This window comes from Lepidochelys kempii, chromosome 20 (genome assembly GCF_965140285.1).
Source record: "Lepidochelys kempii isolate rLepKem1 chromosome 20, rLepKem1.hap1, whole genome shotgun sequence".
Lineage (NCBI taxonomy): Eukaryota > Metazoa > Chordata > Testudines > Cheloniidae > Lepidochelys > Lepidochelys kempii.
This window is the reverse complement of record NC_136399.1, coordinates 1446753-1464781: the sequence shown is the minus strand read 5'-3', so window position 1 is coordinate 1464781 and position 18029 is coordinate 1446753. Positions and strand designations below refer to the sequence as shown.

The window sequence follows — 18029 nt, the reverse complement described above, 5'->3', positions numbered from 1 at the left end:
TCTCCAGGGAGGCTGCTCCCGGGCCTGGCGCTGGGATGCTTCTCTCCTTGCCCTTCAGCGGCGTGACCGAGCCTTTCCCATCTGTCCTCCTGCCTTGGTTCCTTCTGACCAGCACCGCGATGCCCTCCCACCTGGGCAAAGCTCCCAGGCAAAGGCTGTAAAGCTGCTGCCTTGGTCTCCGTCAGTCTCAGGCCTGGAAGCTGCCATCTGCTGCTGGCTGGCCAGGGAGTGAGTCGCGCGGTGATGGCTGACATGGGACATCTCCAGCAACATGCGTCAGTCTGTGTGTGTAAGCTCAGGAGCCCGTGTCCATGAGCAGGGCTGTAACAGACCCGCATCTCCTGCGGACTGAGGGCACGTGAGGCATGCTGCTCCGTGGGTTACCGGTACCACTACCCATTGGCCAAGGGCTGTGCATGCCCCTAGTTCACCGGACTGCAGCTGCCCCACTGCCAATGTCCTTAATGCAGACAGGCCTGAGAGTGTAAACTCCTGGGTGCAGGGCCTCTCACTCACCCTGTGGCTATGGCATGCCCAGCGCAATGGACCCACCTGGCTCTAGGCACTGTGGCAGGGGCGGCCAAACCGTGGCTGGCGAGCTGCACGTGGCTCTTACAGTTAAAGTGCGGCTCGCAGAGCCCCCCTCATTCTCCACCCACCAGATGGGCAGGGGAGCTCCAGGTTTCTGCCCTGCGGCAGGGTGGTGGGGCTAGGGGCTTCTGCCCTGTGTGGAGGGGGGTCTCAGGGTTTCAGCCCCGTGGGAGGTGCTTCAGTAGGAGTGGGGCTGAAGCCCCGAGTCCCGGCAGGTGTGCCCAGCTCTCGAACTTCTGAAGACGATGTCATGCGCCTGGCTCGGAGGGTCAGTAAGTTGGGCACTGCGAGATGCTACCAGTCCTGCTGCACGGGCACGGGGCTGACTAGTGGCAGGGCAGTGGCCTGACGCGTCAGGACCCACATCCAAGTTCTGCCCTGAGGCAGAAGTGGGGAGTGGGGCACCTGGACCATCTCCTGTGACGTGCAGTCATGCAAACCTGTCCTACCGCAAAACCAGCCGGATTAACCGAATCCAAATCCCCTGCCCCAGGACATGGTGTCCTGCGCCCAGCTCCGGGGCAGGCCGGAGCTGCGGGAGTCCCAGATCCACACGCAGCTGGCACCTGTCAGGGCCCAGGGCGCGATGCCAGGGCGGAGATTCTGCTGCAGTCTTGTCTCTGGAGCCGCACAAGACATTTGGCCAGGCCAAGCTGAGGGCGTCCCAGCCACGGGCTGGCGCCCTGAGGGGGCAGCTGTGCTGCCCTGTGGCCGCTATCCCACACCCACACAGGGGCTGCTCTTCCTCTCTGTGCCCCGGACACCAGCTCAGTGCTGAAAAGGCCTGGGCACGTGGGACTGTCCCGTAAAAGCCGGGCTGGGCATCAGGCCTAGCCGCGGGGCTCTTTGTCCCCACGCTGGGCCCGGCCAGGGCGCTTCAGCCAGCGAGGCAGGGCACAGCACCCGCTGAGGAAGCTGTGGGGGGACCTTGTTGGTCCGGGGCAGAGATCTGCTCCAGGGCTTCATTCTTTCCTCCAGCCGGGGCCCTGCCCCAGCGCTGCCCCGGACTCCCTCCTCCCGCAGCCCCGTGGTAGCACCGCTCAGAGCTGCTCTCCGGCTCCTCGTGGCACGCCGGGGCCTGGCAGGTTTCCATTGTCCCATCAGCTTCCGCTCGTGCTGGGCCTGGGGCTCTGCTGGCCCGGCCCAGCCCCCGTGCAGGGGCCTGGGGGGCCTCAGCCCTGGCAGGACATCAGGCCCCTCTGAGGGGTCACGAGCTGGGCACCTGCAATCACTCGACCTGGTGGGAAGTATCGGCCTCCTTTGGGCCCACACAGCCCCTGGGGAGGTGGGGGGAAGGCTCTGGAGTGTGCCCCGGCCAGGGGGGTAGCTCCTGTCCTCTGCCTCCCCATCTGAGAGCACTTGGCCCTAGGGGGCAGTTTGTGAGGGTCCCCCTTTCTCTGATGATCCGAGAGGGGGCCCTTGGGGAGGTCCCTCCCTGCCATGATCTGTGGGGGTTGGGTGGTGGGGGCAGTTTGTGAGGGTCCCCTCCCCCATGTGCTGGAGGCAGGTCCTGGTTTGTGGGGGTCCCCCTTCCTCCCTGGTGTGAGGAGTTGGTTGGGGGCAGTTGTGTGTCCAGCTTCCTGATGGTCCAAGGATGCTGGGCTGGGGGAGCTTGTTTGGGAGGCTCTTCCCCCCCTCCCCTGGTCCTAGTTGGAGGGGTCCCCTTTCCCCATGCTCGTGGGGGGCGTTCCAGTTTGGGGGTTCCCCTTTCCCCATGCTGGAGGGCCCCAGTTTGCGGGTTCCCCTTCCCCCCATGCTCGAGGGCCCCAGTTTGCGGGTTCCCCTTTCCCCATGCTGGAGGGCCCCAGTTTGGGGGTTCCCCTTCCCCCCATGCTCGAGAGCCCCAGTTCTCCTTCCGGCCCAGGCTTGGGGGTCCCCTCCCCAGGCTCGGGGCGGGCGGGGGCCGGGCTCCTCCCCGGTAGCGGCGGGGAAGGCGGAGCCGCAGGCCCGGGGGAGCAGCCGAGGCTGGAGCCGCCTCTTCCCCAACAATAGCGGGGCCGGCCCGGGAGCCGCCGCAGCGGGAGCAGCCGGGGTCGCGGCCGGGGGAGGATGCTGGGGAGCCGGCCCCGCCGCGCTGCGGGGCCCCGCACGGAGCAGCGGCCGCCGGGGGCCGACCCACAGCCCGTCCCGGCCTGGGTGCGTGGGGGGCGGCGGGGCCGGGGGACCGAGGGTGGGGGGTGCCGGGGTGTGTGTGTCGCGGGGAGGTTTGGGGAAGATGGGGGGCCTGCCGGGGTGTGGTTTGGGGGAAATGGGGTGTCTGGGGGGACTGTCGGGGTCTCTGGGTTGGGGTGAGGTTTGGGGAAGATGGGGGGGCTGCTGGGGGTGTGTGTTGGGGTGAGGTTTGGGGAAGATGGGGGGCTGCTGGGGGTGTGTGTGGTCGGGGTAAGTTTCAGGTGTTGGGGGGAGGTTTGAGGGAGATGGGGGAGCTCCCGGGGTGTGTGTATCAGGGTGAGGTTTGGGGAAGATGGGGGGCTGCTGGTGGTGTGTGTTGGGGTGAGGTTTGGGGGAGTTGGGGTGTCTGGGGGGCTGCTGGGGTGTGTGTGTTGGGGGAGGTTTTGGGGAGGCTGCCGGGGTGTGTGTTGGGGTGAGGTTTGGGGGAGTTGGGGTGTCTGGGGGGCTGCCGGGGTGTGTGTATCAGGGTGAGGTTTGGGGAAGATGGGGGGCTGCCGGGGTGTGTGTGTCGGGGTGAGGTTTGGGGGAGTTGGGGTGTCTGGGGGGCTGCCGGGGTGTGTGTATCAGGGTGAGGTTTGGGGAAGATGGGGGGCTGCCGGGGTGTGTGTGTCGGGGTGAGGTTTGGGGGAGTTGGGGTGTCTGGGGGGCTGCCGGGGTGTGTGTATCAGGGTGAGGTTTGGGGAAGATGGGGGGCTGCTGGTGGTGTGTGTCGGGGTGAGGTTTGGGGATGTCTGGTTTGTGGCGCCCACTGTTGTAAGCTCCGTGGGTGGGGGAACCTGTGTTTACATGTTGTGCCCTGCCGAGGCCGGCTGTGGGGGTGACGGGGTTGGGGGCAGCTAGCTTTGGGGGGTTTGCTAGGGTCCCTGGGAGGAGGGGCGCCGTGCCGTGGGGGGTCTGGGTGGAAGGGACATTACGGCTGTGTCTAGATGTGGGGGGGATGTCACCCCCCAGGGGAACATCTTTGCTGACGCTTGAAGCCAATGATTCTGCCTTACACGGGGGCCCCTCGCATGGGGGCCCCCGGCCTGGTTCTGTGGCCGGACCCCTCCGCTGGGGGGCTGGATTCGTAGCAAGATTGAATTCCCGTTCCAAGCCCCTGCTGCTTTGCTCTCACCCCGAGCCATCGGTGCCACCTGGCCACTTCCCTGCCCGCTCCGGGATGGGGGAGTCAGCCCCAGGCAGCCCTTGTCCCGGGGAGGCTCTAACTGGGCTGGGCCCAGAGCCCGCTGGGCAAACTGGCACCGAAGCCGAGATGCGACCATGCCGCTCTTGGCACAGGCCTGTCCTCAGAGCCTGGAGAGCGGTGACGGGCCGTGTGTGTGCGAGATGGGTCAGCCAATGAAACTGGGGCAACTCCAGGGGCCTTTAGGAGAGGGTGGGGCAGGGGAACAGAGAGGGGCTCTGCACGACAAGCAGGACCTGTCCCTCCAAGAGCTAGCCCTGCTCTGGAGCCTTTCCTTTGAGATCCTCCAGTCCCTGAACCAGGCCTCGCAACCTCCTGGGAACGAGGCTGCAGTGGGAGGCAGGCAGCTGTTATTAGACACACTGTACACATGGGGAAACTGAGGCACAGAGACGTGACTTACACAGGCGTGTCTGGCAGTGTTGGGAATGGAACCCAGGTATCCTGGCTCCTGTTCCCCCCATGGCTAGATCACCCTGCCTCTGTGACTAGCACGGAAGGCTCTCTGAGGAGGGTTCGCTCCCAGCTCTGTGTGGGCAAGGACCCTTAAAGTGGCTCGGGGAGGCGCTGCCCCTGGCAGGGTGCAGAGGACGGGGTTGGGCGGCAGGGGGAAGGGTAAATGCTACTCAGGTGCCTTCTGCTGCCTGCTCTTGGAGGGGCATTTGGGGGCCTGGCTCTGTGCGGTGTCAGGTCCTGGGGCTGGAGGAGGATGCGGACAGTGGGTCTGGTCCCTTGGCCAGGGGGCTGTTTTCAGGCCGGCCAGGGGGAAAGGCCGTTTGATTGGGGTAAAGGTGCGAGCGCCTCCCCCAGTGGTGGGGTCTCCCCCAGCACCTCACTTTTCCCTGAGTGATCGTTTCCTGGGGTTCTGTCCAGCTCAGGAACTGGGGGGGGGAGCTGGCCTTGTTTCCAGGCAGCCCAGATACATTTCCCGTGGGGAGGGGATAGGTGGACCCTAGCTGCAGGAGGCTACGGGAGCCTCTTGGTCAAGGGTGCTGAGCAGCAGCCCACTCTGGGGTGGAGAGGGCATCGGCTAATGGGTCCTGGCTCCAGAGGCCCTTCAAGGTCCAGTTGGATCTGCAAGGACGTTACTGTGTCAGAGTTTCTTCCCTTGCAGCCTGCCCAGGGCTGGTGTTCTCTCCCACCTTGGGATTTGGGGAGCCTGGGGGGGTTTCCCCACAGCTGCCCCTCCCTGAGTTCCAGGCTCTTTGGTCCGGCCCCGTCGCCCGTCTCGGTGTGGGGTTCTGGAGAGGCAGAGTTGAGGGACCAGTCTGATTGCTGGGTTTTATCCCCTTGCAGGCGAGCAGGCAGAGGTGACAAGGGAAGGCTGGAAGGTGCTGCTGGGTCTGGGGTCGGGCCCCTGGAACGAGGTAAGAAGAGAGAGAACTCCCCCCTCCTTTGCACACGTGTGTGTACACACCCTCCTTTGCAGGTGCATGTGTACATACACTCTTTTGCACATGCACACCTGTGCACTCCCTCCTTTGCACGTGTGTGTGTATGCACCCTCCTTGTCCGCCTGTGCATTCGTTTATCATCCTTTGCAGGAGGCCCCGTGTTCTGGAGAGAATCCTCCAGGCTGCCGCAGCCCAGACTCCCTTCTGGCCTGGGCCAGATGCTGTTCAGGGGAGTCGGCTGGGGTTGGTCCCAGAGGCGAGCCTGGTGCAGGTGCCTGCAGGAGGCTGCACTGAGCAGGCCCATCCTGGGTGCTGAGAGGAGGAGCCGGCAGTGAGGGGGCTGCCCTGCCGTTCCCCCGAAGGGGCCACACCCCTGGGGGGTGCCTAGCCCGACACTCACTGGCCTCTCGCTTTGTGGTGCAGGGCTCCATGTCGGAAGCTGTGGCCGGCCGGGGAGACATGAAGCCAGAAGAGGGCGGCAGTGAGCCGGGAACGAGCCAGGAGCTGCTGCAGAGACTGCGGGAGCTGGAGGTGCGGAGCCCCACCGGGCTGTGTCTCTGGGGCCAGGCATGATCCCTGGGTCGCTGCCCCCCCAGGAGCCCTGCATGGCGTCTGGGGGTGCCCACCCCAGCAGCGCCCTGCTCCCCAGCACTGGGGAGGGGTGCCCCGGCTGTGAAGGCTGGGTCAGTGCGAGCCGTGTGGCCACCAGGGGGGCAGCAAACGGGAACAGTCAGGGGCTCCCTCCTGCAGGCTCTGAATCCGTGTTGCTCAGGGGTTTGTTCCAAGGACAGCGCCCCCCTTCCACTCACAGCCGTGGTCCAAGGCAGCTTCCCAGGCGCTCCCAGAGCCCCACAGCAGAGTGAGCTGGGGCAGAGAGGGGCCAGGGACTTGCCCAACGTCATACAGTGAATCTGTGGCAGAGGAAAAGACCCAGGAGTCCTGGCTCCCAGCCTCCCCTGCTCTAACCCACCAGACCGCACTCCCCGCCCAGAGCAGGGCACAGAACCCAGGAGTCCTGGCGCCCAGCTCTGGGGTGGAGTTTCCCCTGCATGGAGTTTCGGGTGGGCGGAGGAGCTGGGCCCCTGACCTGCTGCTCTTTCCTTCTCTGCGCCAGGCGGAGAACTCGGCCCTGGCTCAGGCCAACGAGAACCAGAGGGAGACCTACGAGCGCTGCCTGGACGAGGTAACTTGCCTGCCTTGGAGCCCCCCGCACTGGGCTGCTCGGGGACCCGGGGCAGTGTCTGGGGGTGGGAGAATCATTTGCTGCTCCTGCCCCCCACCTCCTGTCATGTGACTGCTTTGCTTTCCAGGTTGCCAACCACGTGGTCCAGGCTCTGCTCAACCAGAAGGTGAGTGAGTACCGGGGCCCCCCTGCCTGGGGATCAGAGCCCCCCCGGGGCAGCACAGCCAACCTTCTCCCCCCCCGGGTGGGACCTGAGCAGCGGTGGGCGATGGGTGTGGTGCCCTTGTCCAGGGGCCCAGCGCTCTGCCCGCTGCGTGGCCTTGTGTGTTGTACAGGCTGACGCTTCCCTAGCACGATGAACAGCAGCGAGGACAGAACCCAGGAGTCCTGACCCTCCCCCCCCCAACCCAACCACTGCACAGCACAGCACTCCCCTCCAGAGCTGGGACTGGAAGCCCAGAGTCCTGACCCCCTTCCCTCCCCTCCCCTCCAGAGCTGGGACTGGAAGCCCAGAGTCCTGACCCCCTTCCCTCCCCTCCCCTCCAGAGCTGGGACTGGAAGCCCAGAGTCCTGACCCCCTTCCCTCCCCTCCCCTCCAGAGCTGGGACTGGAAGCCCAGAGTCCTGACCCCCTTCCCTCCCCTCCCCTCCAGAGCTGGGACTGGAAGCCCAGAGTCCTGACCCCCTTCCCTCCCCTCCCCTCCAGAGCTGGGACTGGAAGCCCAGAGTCCTGACCCCCTCCCCTCCCCTCCCCTCCCCTCCAGAGCTGGGACTAGAAGCCCAGAGTCCTGACCCCCTCCCCTCCCCTCCCCTCCCCTCCAGAGCTGGGACTAGAAGCCCAGAGTCCTGACCCCCTCCCCTCCCCTCCCCTCCAGAGCTGGGACTGGAAGCCCGGAGTCCACACTTCAAGTGCGGGGATGCAGCCTAGCTGGCACTGGAGGCCTCCCCGCCCGTTGCCCGCTCTGTGGCGTGTGGGTGACACGGGGCTGCGGGTGGGGACTGGTGACTTGGGAGCCGCTGGCATGCCCTGGGATCCTTGAGCCAGCCCCGCCTGGCATGTGGCCGAGCCCTGGGGTGGGTTGTGAGCCCAGGCCCTTTGCCGTGGCAGGGCTGGGACCCAGGGCCAGCATCGCAGGGTCACGTGGGCAGAGGGAGAGGGCTAGAGGGCGGCTCTGGGGGACCCTGGCAGCCCCCTGCCTGGCTGTGTGGGTGGGGGCTGCACTGAGTGGGGAGGGGAGCCCAGTGCCTGGCTCTGAGTGCAGGCCCGAGCCCCACCCCCTGGGGGCGCTGGCTCAGATGCTCTGCTTTGCCCCGGGGCCGGCAGGACCTGCGCCAGGAGTGCCTCAAGCTGAAGAAGAGGGTCTTTGACCTGGAGCGGCAGAACCAGACCCTGAGCGACCTCTTCCAGCAAAAGCTGCAGCTGACGACCGGCTCGCTGCCCCAGGTCCAGCCTCAGCCCCCCCCTTCCGCCACCCGGTCCAGCCTCGTCCACCCCCATCCCTCCCCACCAACTGGTCCAGTCTCGCCCCCATCCTTCCCTGCCGCCCAGTCCAGCCTTGTCCACCCTCATCCCTCCCCATCAACTGGTCCAGTCTCGCCCCCCTCCTTCCCTGCCACCCGGTCCAGCCTCGTCCACCCCCATCCCTCCCCACCAACTGGTCCAGTCTCGCCCCCCTCCTTCCCTGCCGCCCAGTCCAGCCTTGCCCCCCTCCTTCCCTGCCATCCAGTCCAGCCTCATCCACCCCCATCCCTCCCCACCAACTGGTCCAGTCTCGCCCCCCTCCTTCCCTGCCACCCAGTCCAGCCTTGTCCACCCTCATCCCTCCCTGCCAACTGGTCCAGCCTTGCCCCCTCCTTCCCTGCCATCCAGTCCAGTCTCGCCCCACCTCCCCCCCCACCCGGTCCAGCCTCATCTGACCCCCTCCCTCCCTGCCACCTGGTCCAGCCTCATACGACCCCCTCCCTCCCCACCAACTGGTCCAGTCTCGCCCCCCTCCTTCCCTGCTGCCCAGTCCAGCCTTGTCCACCCTCATCCCTCCCCACCAACTGGTCCAGTCTCGCCCCCCTCCTTCCCTGCCACCCGGTCCAGCCTTGTCCACCCTCATCCCTCCCTGCCAACTGGTCCAGCCTTGCCCCCCTCCTTCCCTGCCATCCAGTCCAGTCTCGCCCCACCTCCCCCCCCACCCGGTCCACCCTCATCTGACCCCCTCCCTCCCTGCCACCTGGTCCAGCCTCATACGACCCCCTCCCTCCCCACCAACTGGTCCAGTCTCGCCCCCCTCCTTCCCTGCCACCCGGTCCAGCCTTGTCCACCCTCATCCCTCCCTGCCACCCGGTCCAGCCTCAGCCCCCTCACCTCCCCCCCGCCACCCGGTCCAGCCTCAGCCCCCTCACCTCCCCCCCGCCACCCGGTCCAGCCTCAGCTCCCTTGCCTCCCCCCCGCCACCCGGTCCAGCCTCGTCCGCCCCCCTCCCCACACCACCACCCGGTCCAGCCTCAGCCCCCTCGCCTCCTCTCCCCACCCCGGTCCAGCCTCGTCTGCCCCCCTCCCTCCCCGCCGCCAGGTCCAGCCTCGTACCCCACCCTTAGGTCTGGGGTCCCCGACTCCTGCCCTTCTCCTTCCCCTGCGGCGTCTCCGCCCCTCACTGCCTTGCTTTCATTCCCAGCTGGCCCTGCACCCGGTGCCTGTGCTGTGCAGCCCCCCGGCCAGTCTCCAGTTGGGCTCGGTGGAGAAGCTGGCCCCCTCGCTGCCCCTGGGACGCTGCGCCCTGCCGAGGGAGGTATGTCCCGCGCCCCCTTGGCTCCCCGTCCAGCCAAGCTCCCGGCTGCTCTCAGCCCATAGACCAGGGAGAGGGGCACTGGGGGGCAGCTGCTGTCCTCGCCGGGCCCGAGCCCCCCGGGCAGGGACGTGGGTTCCGTTGCAGGTCACTGAGATCAGTGGGGAGCTGCAGGGAGGGCTGCCAGGGGAACGGGCTCCAGCCACGAGCTTGGGTTAGTGGCAGGACGGGCACTGCCTGGGCAGGGCAAGTGGGGCCCCAGACCTAGAGCCCCCTGCAGGAGCAGCCGAGCCCCCCCCTTTTGTTTCCCAGGAGCTGGGCCCAAGCCCAGCAGGGCCCTCGGAGCCAGGACTCCTGTGCCAGACTTTGCCACAGATAACGCTGGGGATCTCAGGCGGGTCACGCCCCCCTCAGGGCCTCGATTTCCTCACCTGTGCACTGAGGGAGGAGGTGATCCTGGCTGGGCTGCTGAGCTGGGGCCGGGCTGTGGGGGGCCCGTCGGATTGGGGGCTGCTCAAGCCCAGCTTCTGACAGCTCGGTCAGGCCCCTTGTGCCCTGGCGTTAGCAGAAATGGCGGGGGGTCTCCTGCCCGCCCATGGCCCCGGGAAGATGCAGAGACGGCGGCTTCCCAGGGCAGCGCTTTGGGATGCTCAGTGGCAGCTCCTCCGGATCAGGGACAGGGGTCTGTCTTTGGGTCCCCAATGCCCAGCCCCCAGCCACAGGTGCAGGGGCTCTCCCCTGCTGCCCCCCACGCCCTGAGAGCAGAACCGGGGCTGGGCGCCCCCACTGCATCGGGCTCTGACTCCCTCGGGGAAGGGTCTCGGAGCGGGGGCTGCTGAGGATGTGGGGAGGGGTGGTCCCATTAACAGGGGAGGGAGCTGGGCATATCGCCCCCTCCCCCGGCAGCATTGCCACGGTACCTGCCATGCTCCTAACCCAGCAGTGCCCAGGCTGCCCCCTGCCAAGTGGGGAAGGGGGGCTGGCCTATGTGGGTCACCCCTGTGAGGATCAAGCTCCCTCCCTGGCTGGCCGTCCCCCTTCCCCAACAGCCCAGCCTGCGGGAGGGCAAGCTGGCCCCCTGATCAAAGGGGCTTCCCACCCCCAACAACCTGGGCTCCCACTAGCAACCCCACCATCTGGCTGAGCCTTGGGACCGAGGGGGGCCCCAGAACCCCATGTTCTAGGCCTGGGCCTGCCCGTTTGCCCCGGGAAGCAGCGAATGGCCACGGTGCCACGTGCTCTGGCCGCGCCGCTGTCCGGGCTGGGGGTCTGGATTATCGGGGAGTCCTTGGCGTAGCTGGGAGCCAGGCTCTGGGCGTCTCACGGCCTCTCCGGCCCCTCTCCCCAGGTGGGGTACGGAGGGCTGCGGACCGGCAGCCCCAGCTTCCAGTCCATGGAGGCGCTGTCTCCGTTCTTCAAGAAGAAAGCCCAGATCCTGGAGGTGCTGCGGAAGCTGGAGGAGACGGAGCCCCTGCTGTGCCCCCCCCCCCTGCCAGCTGGCTCCCTGGAGGGACCCCAGCCACTCCCCTCCCGAGCCCGGCTCCCCCAAATTCCAGCCGGTCCCAGCAGACAGCCGGAGCCAGCCGGAGTCACCGGTGAATGGGGAAGGCCCCCCGGCCGAGCCCCTGGCCACCGCCCACGAGCTGTGGCCGTCCTGCCTGCTGCGAGCACAGCATGGCCTGGAGGAGGCGCTGAAGTGGAAGAGTGAGGAGGGGGGGGGGCCTGGAGGCCGAGGGGGGGCGCCCCCAGCTGCTCCCCCCGCTGTGCTGCCGGCAGAAGAGCGAGGGCAGCTCCTCCTCCTCCTCCGACGAGCTGGGGGAGCTGGGGGAGCTGGGCCCCGTGGAGAAGGGCCCCCCGGGTGAGGCCCCGCTGAGCACCCTGGCCGAAACGAAGCTGGACCTAGGCCTGCTGCTGGAGGAGACGGAGTGCTACCTTCAGCACTTCCTGACCGGGGGCTGCCCGCTCAACGGGGAGCCAGCCGCTGCCTACCAGCTGGAGGGGTCCCCGGGGGCGCTGGGCCCCAAGCCGGGGGCGCTGGGCCCCAAGCCGGGAGCACTGGGCAAGGCCCTGAGCCGGGACATGCTCACCAGCCTCTCGGTCTTGGGCAAGTACGAGCCCATGAAGCCGGCGTCGGGCCTGGCCCAGGGCAGCGCAGACAAGCCAGCTGTCGGCACAGCCGCCGGCAGCCAGGACCTGGGGCCCTTCCCGGAGCCGGCCCTGGGGCACCAGGCCTACATCAGCATCTGCCTCTCCGGAGACGAGCCCCCCGAGAAGAGTGCCAAGGGCTTTGCCCAGGTCTCGGCTCAGGGCAAGCCCAAGCTGCAGCCGGGCCCCCCGTCACCGGGTGGTGGGGCACTTCCCCTGCCCTCGCCCTCCAAGATGCTGAAGTTCCTGAAGATGCCCACGCCCGGGGAGAAGCCCCAGGGCCCCAACCCTCTGCGCCTGAGCCCCCAGCTCACCCGCAGCTCCAAGATCCCCTGCCGCAGCAACAACTACGAGGCGTGCCCCTCGCCCGTGCTCAGCCGCAGGGCCTCCCCCGAGGGGCCCGCGGCGCCTGCCTGCCCCCTGCCCCCTGGGGCCAGCGGTCAGGCCTCCCCCAAGGCTGGCAGGCGCCTGGCCCCCGGGACGGCTGAGGCCGCCGTGCACTCCCCGGAGCCCTTCAGCCATGGCTCCCCGAAGGCCCATGACTACGAGAATGTCTCGGAGCTGTCGGTGGGCGGCCTGGCCTCCCTGCTGGAGCGGCCCAAGGGCTCCCGCTTCACCCCATTGCGAGGCGCCAGGCCAGACGTCCCCCACTGCCCGCCTGAGCTGTGCCCCTACGCCCCTGCCAAGGAGGGCCGGGAGCAGGGCTCTGAGTCCCCGCCGCCTGCCCGCAGGAATGCCGGGGGCGCCGCCGGGCCCAAGAGGCCTGGGAACAGCACTGGGAAGAAGCAGCCGGAGCTGGGACACCTGCCCTTTAAGGAGCGTCTGTCGGCGCTGGGGAAGCTGAAGGGTGCCAAGGCCGGGGAGCGGAAGGAGGCGCCGGGCCCAGAGAAAAACGGCTGCCCCGGGAAGGCCAGGGCACCAGGCCGGCCCTGCGAGGAGGCGCTGGAGATGAGGCACGGCACGGGCGGCAGCCTCAAACTCCAGGAGCAGTGCCATGGCGGGGAGCCCGCCGGGCGGTGCTACTCCTCTGGCTCGGTGGGCTCCCGGCTGGAGGCTGAGACCTGTTCCTCGAAGCACTACGCTGCCAAAGCCCGCCAGCCGGGGGTGCTGTGCCCAGCGGGGACCCCTCTGGGCCCCAGGAACTCCCCCAAAGCCCCTCCGGTGCCCCCCGCCAAGGGCACCAAGAGCCCCCATGGGAGCCCCACCAAGCTGCCCTCCAAATCGCCCACCAAGGCATCGGCCAAGGCTGGGGCTCCCCGCCCGCCTGCCGAAGAGCCAAAGCCCGGTGGCCCCAAGCCGCCCCCCACACCGCCACCTGGCGTGGGCCGCAAGCCCCCCGACTGTGCCAAGGCTCCGCCCCTGCCTGGCCGAGCTCTGCCCGCGGTCAGCCCTGGGCTGCACTCGGCCATCGAGGAGAAGGTGATGAAGGGCATCGAGGAGAATGTGCTGCGCCGGCGGGGCCAGGACAAAGGGCTGGCGGGCGAGGGGAAGCCGAAGAACTCCAGCGGCATCGCCAGCTGGTTTGGGCTGCGCCGGAGCAAGCTGCCCGCCCTGAGCCGGCGGCCCGAGGGGCTCCCAGCCAAGGGGGAGCGGAAGCAGTGGGGCGGGGGTGGCGAGAGGAAGGTGGCGGCCGGCAAGCTGGAGGCAGAGAGCCTCAACATCTCCAAGCTGATGGAGAAGGCGGAGGACCTGCGCAAGGCGCTGGAGGCGGAGAAGGCCTACATCAACGGGCTGGCGCTGGAGAAGGGCCGGCCCCACGCCTGCGGCATCCTCATGGAGCAGACGCAGAACGAGCTCCAGGTCATGTACCAGGAGGTGACGGCCGAAAACTTCATGCAGCAGCTGCTGAACAGGTACGGTGGGGGGCTCTGCGAGGTAGGGGCAGGGGGAGAGGGAGATGCCAGGAGGCGTGGAAACAGAAGTTTGTGTGCCCAGGCAGTGGGCTGGGGGCCAGGACTCCTGGGTTCTGGCTCTGGGAGGGGAGTGGGGGTGCAGTGGTTAGAGCAGGGGAGAGTGGGGGTCGTTCCTGGGTCCTGTTCCCATCTCTAGGAGGGGAGTGGGGAATGTTGGGTTAGGGCTGGGGGAAGGGGGATTCCCAGCCTTGGCAGAGACTCCCTGAGGCCTTTCTGTGCCTCTGTGAATGGGGATCATGCCGCAAGCTCAGATGTGCTGAGACTGAGGGAGGGGAGGGGTTTTCATCCGGGGCAGTCGTCCTGAGCCCAGACCAGGGAGAGCTGTGTCCAGCCCGTAGGGAGGGGCTCTGCCCCACTGGCTCTGGGGGTCCATCTGTCTGTCCTGTCAGCTCCCCGGCAGCTCACACCCTCATCTCTGCAGGGTGGACGGGAAGGAAGCCTACGAGAACCGGCTGGAGCAGAAGAGGGACCTCCGGGATTTCCAGAGGGTCTCGCACGACATCAAAGACCCCAGGCTCTTCCGGCCCCCACGGAACGGCATCGTCGGTGATCTGCGGAGCTGCGAGGAGACCCCCAAGAAGGTGGGGAGCGCCCCCAGACCTGGCTATGGCCGGGCTCTGTGCCAGGGAGAGGGGAAGGTAACCCCTGGCACCGTGTTTATCCGTCTCTCTCATCTCCTTTCCTTTGAAGAGCCCAGACTCGAAGCTCCGGGAGGAAATCCCATCGGACGACAGCCTGGCCGAGTCCGTGAACTCCCAGCACTTCACAGGTGGCCCCACAGGAGGCTCAGTGGCACAAACCCTGGGTTGGGCCTGGCTCGTTATCGGTGCAGACTGTGGCCGAGTGGGTGGTTCGGGAGGCAGGGGGTCTGGTGATTGGGAGTTTGGGGGTCTGGACTCCTGGGTGACGTTCCCAGCCCTGGGTCGGGGTTTGGTGTGCCAGTGGTGGGCGGAGCTTGGAACCAGGAGGGGGCGTGGCATGGGGGCGGTGGAGGTTTGGGGGGCAGGAGGGTGTGTGGTAGTGGAGGGTTAGGGCTAGGGGCAGAACTCAGCCAGGGACACCCAGCACCACCTTGGGTAACTTGCCATGTTTTCTGTGGGGGTGTGGCCTGCTGGTGGTGGGTGGGGCTTGGAGTGGAGGGTGGGTGGGGCTAGAGACGGGACTCAGCCTGGGACATGGGGGGGTGACCTTGGGTAATTTGCCACGTGTTCCGTGGGGGGTGAAGTGCTCTGAGATGGGCTGCGGGGAGGGGCTCCAGGAGGCCCATCTGGGCTAGGCCGGCCCGCTGACTCCACCCTGGCCTTGTTGCTCGCAGCGTGTGGCTCCCTGACACGGACCCTGGACAGCGGCATCGGCACCTTCCCTCCCCCCGACTACTGCAGTGGGGCTCCTAGTAAAAACCTCCCCAAGCTGAAACCCAGCCTGGACCCGCTGCCCAGCCTGGACCCGGGGCGGCCCCCTGGCGGCACCAGAGTCCCCCGCAAGGCCCGCACGCTGGAGAGGGAGGTGCCCAGCGTGGAGGACGTTCTGGTGCCTGGCAAGCACCAAAGCATGCCTGCCTTCCACGGTGTGCTGGCCAGCGCCGAGCCGCCCCCGAGCCTCCGCGGCCACAGAGTCTGCCCCCAAGGTCTGTACCCAGGCGAGCTGCTGGGGCGGGGAGGGGGCTTACGCTGGGCCCAGCGAGAAGGTGGGGAGCACCCCCCATCTTGGCCATGGCGGAGTCCTTGGGGGGCTGGGCTTTGTGCCAGGCGGCGGGGCAGGTAACCTCCCTGTCCGTGTGTCTCCCGCGCCACCTGGGCCGGACCCTGTCCATTTTCCCCCTCTACCAGAGGGCTTAATCCCCCACCCCGCCCTGTGCTGAGCTGCCCGCCAGGGGCCGGGGCACTGGAAGGTGGGTGCTAGGACAGGACTGCAGCGACCCCAACCCTCACCCCAGTCCCTGCTGCCCACGTTTGCAGCCACTGAGCCCTTCGCCTGGGGCTGGGTTGCATCCCAGCTTGACCCCGTGGGGAATGGGGGGTCGCCCTCCAGGGAGCTGTCTGCTAATTCCCCACCGCCTTCCTCCTGGTGCCAGACCCCTGCATGGAAACCGGCCGAGCGCGGCGAGTCCAGCCGACCAAGAACTGGACCTTCCCCAACTCCAAGGCTTGCAGCGGCTCCGCGGACCCCTTCCTGTGCACAGCCCGGGACTTGGAGGGGCTGCATGGGCTGGCCGGGGTAAGGAGCCCCCCCAGGGCCGGGGCTGGGGTGGGGCCCTGGGAGCGAGCTGCCAATAGCCCGAGGGTTGGTCTGCGTGGGCAGCGCGGTCCTGCCCGTTGGATCCACGGCCTAGCCCCAGGGACACTCTGGTCCCTGCTGCCCGAAACATCGCCACACGGGGGGCTGGTGGCGCTGAGACCCGGCTGCTCTTGGGATGCAGGGGGGCCATGCCGACACGCAGGGACCCCCCAGCCGGCCGCGTGTTCTGCTCCCCATCCCTGAGCGGCGTCTGCCTGGGGGTGGGCACTGATCAGGAAAGTGACAGTTCAGGGATCCCCTCGCCGATTTCAGCTCGCCCCCCCGCCCCCCCCCACGCACAGGGCTCAGACCCCTGCCGCACGGATCCCCCCGCCCCGCTCTCACGCCCGTGTCTGTCCCTGCAGAGCTCCGCACACAGCACCGCCGAGAGGAAAAGAGCCTCCTCGGACGTGCCCCGCCTGCCGCCCCCCTCCTCACAGGGGTTCAGCGCCAGCCGGACGCCCAGTGCCTCTGACGTGGGCGAGGAAGGCAGCACGGAGCTGAGGTCCAGGGACACGGGGCAGGGCCAGGCGGGCCTGGAGAACTCGGAGTCGCTCAGTGACTCTCTGTATGACAGCCTTTCCTCCTGTGGGAGCCAAGGTTAAAGGGGGGCTGATCTCAGGGTGCCCCTGGAGCTCCCCTTCGTGGGGGCGGGATCATCTGGTGCTGGAGCAGGAAGGTGCTGCCTGGGGGCCCCCCTGTGCTTCCCCCGACCCCTCAGGAGCCCGGGGCGCTTGGCACTGGGGCCCTTCAGAGCCCATTGCTGGCACCGGGAGCCGCAGAATCCTGCCACTGTCTCAAACCAAGTCCTCCTCCCCCTCAACAAGGGCCACCACCACATCTTCCACCCCGGACCCCTTTCCAAGCAGGCTGGAGCAGCCACCTCGCCCTGGACGCAGCCCCCAGCCATTGGGCTGCTGGGAGGGGCCGGGCAACAAACAAATCCGCTGGGCCTGGCGCCGCCTGCTGCCTGCCCCAGGCTTATCCCCAGAGGCTGGTGCAGGCCTGGCGTCGCAGGGCCGGTCTGCGCTGTCATCTCGGCTCCAGGGACGTCTGCATGGAGCCAGGCTCCCGTGCCGCTGTCCCCACCTCCAAACCCCCTCCCCACGTGGGTCAGGAGTGGGTTCCCTGGGGCGCATGGGGATCGCCTGCCTGGATTGGACCGGGGCCTCTCTAGTACAGTCTTCACCAGGCCCCGGAACCAGCCGCTGCCGAGGAAGGTGTAAGATGCTCTGCGGTGGGCGATTCTGGAGTACGTTGCCAGTGGGGCAGGGAGGGGTCTCTCCTGTTGGCTAGGGCCTGACCAGTCTGTACAGCAGGGGGTACAGACCCCCTCTCAGGTAGCTGGGTGGTCTCTTGTTCTTAGCTGCATTGAATGTCCAGTCCCCTTTTCACGCCTACTTTGCGCCACACCGCAATCTCTTGTGGCAGAGAGTTCCTCAGGCTCGCTGTGGGGGAGGGGGAGGTTTGCTTTCCTCTGATGCACCAGCTATGGGCCTGTGCTGGAGGGAAGGTGGGCGCAGCTGAGTGGAGTGAGTTGATGCTGTAGAAACCAGGAGTCCTAAGCCCCTGCAACCCCCTGCCCCCCGCTCCCCAGCTGTAAAGCGGGCTGTGAGTGGCTGGATCGCAGGGGTTTTTACCTGTCCCGAGTTGCTGGAGTCACGAAGTGGAACCGTGTCCCCCTCTCTCAGCAGCTCCCCTGGTTGTGCTCCCCGACCCCTCTGTTGCCTCAGCACCAGGCAGGGGTGCAGGGGGCTCCTTGCAGTGGTTCCCCCCCCCACCTACTAGCCAGCGCTCTTAGCCCAGCCCTGCCTACTCCCCGGCGGGGCCACTCCTTTCTCCACTGGTGCTGGGGGGCTGGGTCCTGGAGCTGCCGTGGGGCCAGGCCGGGTGCTCCCGCCCCTTGTCTTTTGTGTGTAGGTCAGGGTTGCCCTTGGCTCCTGGTCCCGCTGCCTCCCCTGGCCGCGTGCCCCTCACCTGGCTCTCTCCATGGTGCTATTGCCATGTACAGACCCCCCCAGCCCCACTTCCCGTTCTCGCCTTCCAGTTGGGTTTTTTTATTCAATGACGCCACCCTCCCACTTTGTTTTATTTATATAAGTTATTGTGAATCCAGCTGTTTATTGTCTGCCTTGGTCTCCCTTCAAACAGCCAATAAAAGGTTAAGAGCTGGCCTGGATTAATGCATGGTTTCCCATCCCCGCCCTACCCACCCGCCAGCAGCTGCGGGGTCAGGAACGGAGCCGCCGGGCAGGAGTCGGTGCCCAGGGCACGGTGCCCACATGCGGTCTCCACAGCCACGTGCCCTCCCGGGTTTCACAAGCTCCGGAGTGGCCCAGGGACACGGGGGAGGGGGGGTCAGTCCCTCCAGACCCCCAGGCCTGCACTCAACCCG

At 67.5% G+C, this 18029-nt stretch overlaps 1 protein-coding gene across 1 annotated transcript; it reads left to right on the top strand.

Moving 5' to 3' along the window:
- Positions 1-2519: 2519 nt before the first annotated feature.
- Positions 2520-17799, top strand: NCKAP5L (NCK associated protein 5 like). The gene is given in 15 exon segments (XM_073318759.2): positions 2520-2727; positions 5243-5313; positions 5764-5871; positions 6455-6523; positions 6651-6689; positions 7847-7966; positions 9189-9302; positions 10648-10779; positions 10781-11011; positions 11013-13297; positions 13779-13938; positions 14048-14126; positions 14673-14984; positions 15432-15574; positions 16000-17799. Coding segments are annotated over 13 exon segments (4026 nt in total). The 5' UTR covers positions 2520-2727; positions 5243-5313; positions 5764-5769; the 3' UTR covers positions 16240-17799.
- The last annotated feature ends 230 nt before the right edge of the window (positions 17800-18029 follow it).